Here is a 10,972-nt window from a genome sequence, read left to right on the forward strand (position 1 = left end):
TGTACTAACTGACAAACACGTCTATCTAGCCACACACAACCTGCAACAACTGAGCAAGAAGCACAGCCATCTTCACAAATCAGGACATTAGCTGCTTTCACAGTGGCTAAGACAATGCTAACGACTAGCAGCTAAGTTAGTAGACTGCCACAGATTAGCATGAAACAGCATGGAAAACAATAAGAAATAATGTCTTTGAGATATGGACCTTTGGGTGGAATAAAAGTGATAGAACAGATAAAAGACAACAGTGAAGACTAGCAGCAAGAAGTGCAGGTGACAAACTATTATTGATCTCAATCAATCGATCTCACGGTAAACAGGAGAGCATCGTAGCATCACGTGATGTTGAAAAGTCACCACTCCTGTTTCTCTTGTACATTTTCAGTTTTAGTTATTATCAATGAAGAAGCCTAGTTATGAAATACAAGGTTCCCTGCTTTTTCATGCTGTTAATAAATGCCTTCTATTACCAATAATCGATATAAACAATGGCCTGACAAAAAAAAAAACATATCGGTTAAGCCCCAAGTCTGACCTTTCAAAGTGTTTGTGGCGCTTTAGATTTCACTCAATTTGCATGAATGTAGTGTAATATAGCACGAGGATTGATTATAGAGGTCTGAGACCATCAGTCAGGAAGGATCTAAACATAATGTGGAGGATCATGACTGGTGATGAGAGGTGGGTCTGCAGCTACAAATGAAAAAGGAACTTGGAAGAGGTAATTTGTTGGAGCAAAAAGGTGGCCTTTAAAATGTGCCAGTACCACTAATCTAAAACGAATAAGGACATAACATGAACAGAAAAAAATTTTAATTGCAAAAAAAAAAAAAAATCTGAACATTTCTACATCCTGCTATTCTTTCTGACACCAATTTCTTTGTCTACCATGTGCTGTTTTGCAATTGTACCTATCCTGACCTTTGACTGAATCCAATCAAAGACCACACAGTTGAAGCAGACTCTCTTTATTCTTTTCAACAGAAAACATTACTAAACAAATCTCTACCAGACTTGCACTACACTGCCAGTATGAAAGGGCCAATCACGAGATCTGGTTTATCATTTACATGAAATTTAAGATGTCAGATTGGAGCACAAAACATGCTTATGTGCGAGTATGGTTAGCCAGTGTGGGTTCAGTTGTCTTTAAAACTTTGAACCTTGTCTTGTTAAGTGAGTATTTATAGCTGTAGTTCAGAATGACTGAGGCTCACAAATGAGTGTGCAAGTGAGTTTACACAACAGATTGACAAGTTCCTCAAACGTCATGATATTATGTTTTAGGTCTCAACAAGATAATTAGTTTTTATTCATATTTTAAGCCAATTCCTTGCACGGATAAAATTATATCTAAGCATTTTCTTTGTAACAAAATAACATAGCTGGAATGTCACATATGGGAGTGTAAGAGTAGAAAAGGCACTACTCTTATGATCTGTTTGCCTCTAATTTTACTTCTTAACGTACACTGTAAATAGCTTTGTTTCCCAATCGAACCTTCTGATCACAGTTACCATCAGGCATCCTGAGAGTCTATGAAAATAAGCACCATAATAAGATAAGCTGTGGAACATCGCTGTAACACACAGAGCAGATTAGTAGTTTGGGTCAAACCCTCTCCAGAGGAGCTCTGCTGCAGGCTGACATTCATCGACTGTACAGGCTACAAAAAAACAAAAACCAACAGCTGCACTTGTGACCTTTAAAACTCTGTGGTGCTCAAAAAGATCAGGACCCTCGCTGGAATTATTACCCGACATTTGTCATCCCAGTTCAAGTTTACTGCTGCAGAGGAGGAGAGAAGAGATAACAGTGTCTCTGTGGAGCTGCCTTGCTCAAACCCTCACAAGAAAAGGTCAGAAAATCGTCAGCGTAAACCTTCACTGGTTTTCAAGTGAATAGTTTGTGTGTTTTCAAATTTGAGAAGCCACTTGCGTGTTCCTCAATCATAGTTTTCCACACCTGAGCAGCGACCATGACAGAAACATTCCTCCAGTAAATCTCTTACACAACAGTCTCTCTGTGGAAATGTGTGCTGACGACAGGGTGTGGACCCAAAGGTGGGTCTCAGGGAGATGAAAGCACGTCTCTGAATTATTCATTTAAAACATTATGACAACTTCTGAAAAGTCTTCCAACACATCATCTTACATAATACCCAGAAAAAGCAGGCCTGGTGCACATTGCTAATGAGCAATGTGTTGCACAACAAAGCAATGAGGTGCTGCTGTGAAGCCACAACTGAGTACCTTAGTAGTGTGTCTGACTGAAGTGACTATGGGGGGGAAACAGTGGGATACTGCTGAGATGAGGACAGTAAATGCACCATGAGATGCTGAGGACACAGAGCACCTGGTGAGATCACTCCAGGTGCTGCAGATTGTGAGGCTTGACCAAAGGTTTCCCCCAACATGTACAGATGTCAAATCAAAACCGAAAACTTTTTAAAATCTAAAATTACACACATTCTGTTTGGATTTTTTTTCTAAACAGTCACCCAGCTACTCGAGGACATTCCTCAGATCTTTGTGCTCATGAATCAGGAGCTGATTTTGCTATTTCAGTGCTCAGATGAGTCACTCTGGTATTTTCTGGGTTGTTTCCTTTCAAACAAACAGAAAATACCCTCTGGTGACTCAAAAGAGGAACTAAATACACACAGTATACACACACCAAGTGACTGTATAGATACACACTGCAGAAAAATTCTTAACTCTTAACACACACGTGAAGGTTACAATGAGGTGTTTAAGAGCCAGCAATTATTGCTTCAATTAAAGGTGGAATCAGTAAACCTTACCTGATGAGTTTACGCCTCTTAAACATGCAAATTTGGTTAAGCTTTGATGTTTTTTTTTCCTTCACACTATCAGGCTACACCAGCACTAACAGGTTTTCATTTCAAAATGTGAACTGCTGCTACATTTCTGCCCAGCATTTATGCTATTGTTGCATTGTAGGATGTCTAAAGCAGAGATTTTTGGAAACACTGCTGATCATGTTTCAGTTTAAAAACTTTGGGGTTGTGAGTAAGGCAGAAACAGAGACTTTTGGAAAGGATGATGCAGACACCCACGTCTAATTTCCGATTGGGCCTCAAAGTCATTATGCGCCATTCTTTGAGTCTCCAATCACATGACAGTTTTCCAGAAGAAAACAAAGACAATGGATAATGAATTTCAGGCATTGCTGGCATCTTCGTCTCTGCTGGCAGCTAAGGTAAACCTCTGGTCTTACTTTTCCACCAGTGATGATTTTTCCTTTGTAGTATCTCTACAAACTAAGCACCAAACCCCATGCATCACATTTCCACCAGCATCTGCACAAATGACCATGTGAAAATGCCTTTTCAGGTGTGTCAGCATGCACAGTTGTTGGTGCAGCAAAGCTACAACACATTCATCTAGATGGAGATCATTTTCACTTTAAAACTTTGTTTAAAAATGGAAACATTATAGTGTGGATGTAGCTTCCGAGCCCAGGACAAATAATCATATGTGCAGTATTTCCAAGAAGGAGGGAGCTTCCAGTTGTGTCAGTGACTTGCAGCTTTGTTGCTATGGTAAGAAACTCACAACACCTGTAGTTTCCGTAACTATTTGTGACTCAAAAATACTCTTTATGTCAGCATCCAAGCCCAAGATATTTGGGATTTTCTTTTTTTCCACAATGGCTGCACTAGTGTGCCAAATTTTTTCTATTTAGGTGGATCCAAAATGTTTCACTGCGTCTTGCTGCAATAAGCAAAACTAATCAGCTTCTATGTGGTGTTATAAAGAAGATTCTGTGATACGCTGTGATCTTTCAGCAGCAAATGATACAGAAGAAAAACCAATGTACAATAAGCTGCCTGCTCCAGCTCTTCTTTCACAGGAGAACAGTGCAGAAAAGCTGAGAATGTGCAGTGATAGTGGATGTGGAGTTAGCAGCAGACATTACTGGTGGGTTGATTACCGACTGCTCAACAGTGCATTCATAATTACAAAGGGGCACCTCGCCTCCCAATCCCAAATGAAGCAATCTGCTGATCCCTTCCCACAACAAAAGTGACCCGACAACCCACTTGATTTTGCTCAGACATGGCATCAACAGCGTTTACAGCAGGTGTATCAAATGAGATGGGATAACAGCAGGATGATAGCAGGAGCAGTGCAGGTCAGAAAAGAAGACCAAACACGATTACCAAGATGAAATAACACCAATAAAGTGCATAAAAGGACATCAAAACATAGAAAAAGACACTATTTGTAAGTCACTTCTTTCTCCTGCAAGGAAAAAAACGATTCTGCTCAACCAAACTATCAAATCTCACACAATGCACTTTGGCTTGTACACAAAATATCCCAAAGCTAAAACTAAATACCAAACTACAGTGACACAATCTTATTGGTCAGCTAACAAGCTATAGAAACATGTGAGTCAAAGCACAGTCTTACAGCAGATCTGCGATGCTGCATGTGGGAAAAACTAAATGACACTACATACACACTGAGACAAACCTGATAAATGTCACTGATGCAACCAATGAAAACATAATCACACTTGATGGATTTTTGTTCGCACTCTGGAGCCCCAAACTTTCTGAAATTTTGCAGAACTGGAAGTCTAGCTGGCACATGTGTTTCACCTTGAAAGACTGATAAACAAGAGGGAAGTATTATTCATAAGGTTTGACAATTACTTCTTGACAGATGAAAAGCAACCTGCAAGACCTTCATCCACCTGAGACTGTCTCAGCTGCTGCTCTGTGGCCTCGAGACTTTCCTGCATTCTGACAAAAATGCTATCTGTGAAACCCAGCTGTGTGATATTTCTGCTCATGTTTCTTTAATACATTTAAATGTTTCAGTTTCTGGACCTTTTTCACCGTGTTTTAATCCACAAGAGAAGAAATGGTCAGTAATATATATTTATGTGTCAGTCTGGTTGATGACTTGCTCTGATATTCTGTATTATACTCATTATTGGTATTTTGTAAAAATGACTGCTGTTAAAATAAATACATTTTGTATTTTTTGGCTCTGGTACATCTGATTGGTTGCACGTCACAAGTATTAGTCAATCAGAATAAATGCTGTCATTTAACTAGACAAAAAATATATATATATATATAAATAAAGACATTTCAATGAGGTTTTCTGTAGCAGTTAGTGTTCTCTGAATTTTGACTTTCATTTGTCATTTTATAATATTCAGTGTTGGCCCTGAAAAAACACATTATTCTACCCTTAATATATATATATATATATATACACGCACGCACGCACGCACGCACGCACGCACGCACGCACGCACGCACGCACACACACACACACACACATATATACACAATGTGCATTGGCATAAATAGACTTCCCTTTTCCTTTCCATGCTGAGACACTCATTTGTTCTTATTGTTTTCCTTTTTTGTCTCTGTATTTTTGCATACAAACAAATAATGAAAGGATATGCAAAGAAATCTAAAAGAAATTTTTTAAAAAATGCTCTGTGTGTGACGCAAGTGCCACAAAGACAAAGTGAGTGTGTTACATAAGCTGAGGTAATTACAGGCTGCACTACAGCACAGGTGGAGAAACCTGTAAATGAGGCTGCAGGTATGAAGCTAAATCACTGATGAGAAGCAGCAGGTGGTAGTGATGATGATGTAGTAACACTGTCCTGTTCAAGATGTACAAGACCATAACAATAGGATGAAGAATTATATAGAAGGAAACATTAGAAACATTTGAGACTACTGTCTGTAGTAATTATCAGATGTTGCTGAACGTGCTAAACACAAAAAGCCAAAAAAATATGGCAGGTGCACGTCTGCCTAGAGCAGCTTGTCTTTTAAAAAATGAATGACTGTGCAAGAAAGAAATTAGTGAAGCCATCAAGACACCTATAACTCCTCCTGAATAACATAAATATGTGAATTAAAAATCAGAAAACTTTTATACTGACTTTAAAAGAGATTCAATTCACACAAAAGCCTCGAGCACAAGAGACGTTTCTAAATACGAAGAAATAATTAGGCTAAGCAGTGACCTGACCCAATTACATATAGCCTATATAAAATGAATCAAATAAACTGTTTTATATTTTTTATACTTACATACATTAAGACACTTTTGTGCTATTTGTGGTGATTTTGTCTGAGTAATGTGTGTGTATGTGTGTGTATATATATATATATATATATATATATATATATATATATATAGATAGATAGATAGATAGATAGATAGATAGATAGATAGATAGATAGATAGATAGATAGATAGATAGATAGATAGATAGATAGATAGATAGATAGATAGATAGATAGATAGATAGATAGATAGATAGATAGATAGATAGATAGATAGATAGATAGATAGATAAATAGATAGATAGATAGATAGATAGATAGATAGATAGATAGATAGATAGATAGATAGATAGATAGAATATGAATAAAAGCCTACACAAAAAATACAGATAATGTGTGTAACTGATAGTTTGTACATGTTTTAGCCTTGTTTGGTTTATTTTTATACATTCATGTGTTCTTCTTTTACTGCTATTTGATTTTAAATGTGTTTGCATGTATTTTATGTGCTTTGACACCCTTGAAAATAAGGGCTGTTCCTTAATGAATGGATGAATATAAAGCGACAGATAATTACTATATTCACTGTGAATTAATCTGCTAATTATCTCTTTAGGAGGTGGAATGACAAAATGCACGGCACTTGATTTAAACAATCATATTGGCTTTTATTTAGTCCAGTAACCTTTTTGTTTTTATTTGGCTCCAGTCAAGACAAAGCATGCTGATGACATATTTTGCTTACTTGCCACATTAAGCTTAGAAAAACCTTTAAGACTAGCTAAAACCAACAAAGACTGGACTAACCAAACCAAATAAACTAAATAAAGATTGTTCCCACAAACTTGCACAGACTGCTGGAGTCTGGCAGTTGGGAGAGAACATAAGCCACTGAAAGCAACAACATGTTCTCGTACCAAAACAAACATGGAGGACCACCAGCCGCTCGTACTGTTTATATGTAGCACAATTTGGCCTGAAAATGCAAAAAACAGGGAACAAAGCACAGAGAGTTTGGCTGAGATCCTGGATGGAGTGGCATGAGCATGGCGGACTGCAAAGCCTACAGAGGAAACTCAAAATTATCAACATAAATATTCTGAACGTATAAAAAGCATCATCTATGACAATGGTTTTCTGTCCTAGCAACAAACAAGGGACAGACAGAATATCATGGCCGATATTTGGCATTTTCATGATTGTTTTTTTCACTATTTTGTTGGACGATTATTTATAATTTAATACGCTACTGGTCTTATGCAGCCTCCTCTCTCTGTCTTTGGTCATAGAAATGTCTCTCCAGCAGATAAACAACCTGCAACAACTGAACAAGAAACACAAGCCGTTCCCACAGTTAGGCGCTCTTACAGCCCGTGCCCAGCTACATGTAATTGGTTGCCTGTCACAAGTAACCCCCAATCACTGAAAGCGACTGCTTACACAGACAGACAGAGAGCACATTTGCAGAGTGGACTAGCTTTAGCTGGTGAATTAACGGAGTTGTGTTTGGAAGGTGAGGTAGGAGACACTCTAAAGGTTTAATAAACATCGCAGTCTTCCAAAAGCAATTTCTAATTGCTCTGTTCCACAAAGAATACGCAAATAATTCCCTTGTACGTGTACACAAGTGGAACCTACTTTGCTAGTGGCACTAGGCCACAGCTATCACTAACAGGTTTGCTATCTAATCCTATGAATAACACTATATGGTGCACCGTAATATCTTTTTGAAGTCAGATTAATTCTAACACTCTGCTTTCACAGTGGCTAACGCTACACTAATGGCTAGTGGTCAAGTTAGGGCAGCCACAGATTACCCTGAAACAGTGTGGAAAACAATAATTATCAATGCTTGAAGATCTGGACCTTAGTGGGCAGCAAAAGTGATACAACAATGAAAGATTAAGAGAATAGAGAAGAACTGGAGAAAAAGTGATCAATTTCAGTCTATCCCATATAAATACAAAACTGTAATCTCTTATTTCTGTTTTACATATTCAGTTACAGTCAACCTTATTAATGCAGAAGTCTAGTTATGAATGACAGGTTCTCTGCTATCACATGCTGTTCAAGCATTACATCTAATGCACATCAGTTCCAAATAATTAGTTACCAATAATCTGTCCAAAAAAACCCAAATCCCATACAACAGAGACAACATTTACTCCATGTACAGGTGTCAGCTTGTTATTTCCAGCCTTGAGCATTAACTCTGCACTAAATTGCCTCATGTGTAGCAACATTAGTGAAATCCCAGTAGCATTTACTGGGTGTACAGGATGACACACCTTTGCCAGTGTTGTTGCAGCTCCTGCAGCTGCCACCAGATGTTACCAAAGAGCTGCATTTTTCCCCATCAATCATTATTAGCAGCACCTGAACCTGTAGTGAACCAATGGATCCAGGTGTGGTCCATTCAGGTGTGCAGGTTTTCATTCAAGCACGGACTCCACCCAGCACAGAGGAAGAGCATGGCAGTGAACTCATCTGGGAAACTTGAATTAAAATCTGCAATCTATTGATGTATTCACCTTAAATAGTAGTTTGTTAAATTAGAGCTCATATCAGTGTTGACACGTGATTTCTCATTTAACCTCCTCCACTTCTGATCTGATCTCTGTTATTTCTTTACCTTGAGCGATGGCAATGGATTCGAAACTCTGCAGCTCGACCAGTAAACACGTCCTCTCCTTGGGCTGCAGCCGGTAGATGAACTCTTTAGCCCTCTTCGGGGAGTTTAGCGGCTCCCTCGGCTCGTTCCTCCCGTGTGTCCCCATGCAGCAGCGCGGCGTGTGTCGCCCCGTCCCCGGCAGCCTCGGCGCGGCTCCCACCGCCGCCGGGGGTAACTTGTGTACAGCCGGCCGGAGAGCTCTCTGGAGGCAGAGCTTCAGCATTGTGCCTGAATAAATAGCTAGTCCAGTTTAGAAAAAGCTAAATTTTCTTGACGGTTATTTGAGCCCGGACCTCCCTCTCCGTATGCCCGCTCCACCAACGGCGGCGCTCCGGCAAGAAGTTGGCCGTCGCTCGGTTCCTCCTCGCTTTATTCAGAGGGATACAAATCGACGACTTTTGACGAGCGTCTCTCTAAAACCCGAATCAAATTTGAAACAGTCTTTCATATCCTCTTTCCGTGCTGTCCGCCGCCCAAACATTATCCTCGAAAGACTCGGCGCTCAGGAGTTTGTCTCTTGAACTTCAGGCTGAAGAACAAGAAGTAAACGGAGTCAAGTGTCCGCCATTAAAGCAGTCCACATCCGGTAGTGACTTTCAAAATAAAACCCAGAAGTTCTGGTCGAACCTTTCAGAGTAAATCTACTGATGTGAAACATTAAATACTGAGTGAAGTGCCTGCAAAAAGTATTCAGTGTTCCTATTTTATTTTATTTTATTTTATTTTATTTGCCTTTTAACATTGAATCATAGTCAGTGTAATTTTACCTTATTTGACAAGAATGTACTAAAAGAAATAAAATCAAGATTCAAGATTTTTTTTTGCAATTTGTGCGCAAACAGTCTAGGCACATAGGAATTCTTGTGCAGGGCTCTGTGGGAGTCGATTAAAAAATAAAATAAACACCAGTCAAAATAGGAAGCACAAAAATATCCAAAACAAAACATTCTATAAGAGCAGTATAAAAATAAACTACAAAAATATGATAAATAAATCTGAATGATAACGAAGAACTAGTAATGTACTAACAAGTGTCCAGAAATACATTGGTGATATTGCACATATATCACACATAAGTCAAAGTAAAAACAGATTTCTACAGATGAATTTCAATTAATTAAAAATACAAAATGCAAAATAAATGTATAAGTTTTCACCTCTATTGAAGTGACAATTGTAATCCAACACAGATGGAGCCAATTGGTGATAGATTTCACACAATTAGTGAAATGAAAGTCATGTAAGCACAGTGACACTGTCTCATTAAGTGACTGTAGCATAAAAACCCCTGTATCTGCAAGATCCAATCACTGGTGAATCAGTGCTCCGCGATAAAATTACATCATGAAGACAAAACAACACCTTAAGCAACACTGTGAAAAGATTATCAATGGTCAGGGGATGAATACAAGAACAATTTCAAGTCACTGGGTATCCCTCAGTGTACAGTTAAATCCATCATTGAGACTTAGAAGGAATAAAGCACATGTAAATCTGCCTAAGCAGACCGTCATCAAAAACTGAGTGACCGAGCAAGAAAGAAACTATTGACGGAGGCCACCAAGACACCTATGTCTCCTCCTGAAAAAGTGAAAAAAATAAAAGCGTGAATCAAGAAGCAGAAAAGTTTTAAATCGATTTAAAACGGTACCGTGTCAAATTCAAGCCTGGACTAGAAGAGACGTTTGTAAACACTAAGAACTGAACAGGCAAAATGGAGACTTGACTGGATTATATATAAATAAAATCAAGTCACAGTTTTTTATTTAGCACACTTACATCTATATTGTTGCTTATGGTGTAAGTAATTTACATATTAGGGATTAAAATCCTAGAATTTATAATACGTGTGCGTGTGTGTGTGTGTGTGTGTGTGTGTATATAAATATGTGTGTGTGTATATGGATACATACCATTATTACCACCATATGCATACTCTAGATAGGGAATTGCTTTTTCATTTTATTTATTTTTTGAGTGTTAGGTCATTATACTAGATGTGTGTACTTGTATTTTGTCAAGACCTGTATGTGGTTTTCTCCAAGTGACAGCACTGACATACTGTGCTTAAACAAGTACTTACACTACACTGTAAAAATACTCCATTACAGCAGGAAAGTCTAACATGTAATGGTACGCATAATCGGCAAAACTTATGTTAATATATATCGTATCATCTGACTATTATTATTCATTCCTTAATGTAAACGAGTGTGCCAGCATGG

The 10,972-nt window shown here is 38.4% G+C and overlaps 1 protein-coding gene across 1 annotated transcript in view; it reads right to left on the bottom strand.

Moving 5' to 3' along the window:
• The window catches only part of tmem65 (transmembrane protein 65), a 53,947-nt gene extending 44,630 nt beyond the window's left edge, over positions 1–9,317 (bottom strand). Inside the window, exon 1 of the mRNA XM_023283895.3 lies at positions 8,709–9,317. Within this exon, the coding sequence (XP_023139663.2) occupies positions 8,709–8,970 (262 nt within the window). The 5' untranslated portion in view covers positions 8,971–9,317. The remainder of the gene's footprint in view (positions 1–8,708) is intronic.
• Positions 9,318–10,972: the final 1,655 nt, after the last annotated feature.

Source organism: Amphiprion ocellaris, chromosome 15 (genome assembly GCF_022539595.1).
Source record: "Amphiprion ocellaris isolate individual 3 ecotype Okinawa chromosome 15, ASM2253959v1, whole genome shotgun sequence".
Taxonomy (NCBI): Eukaryota; Metazoa; Chordata; class Actinopteri; family Pomacentridae; genus Amphiprion; species Amphiprion ocellaris.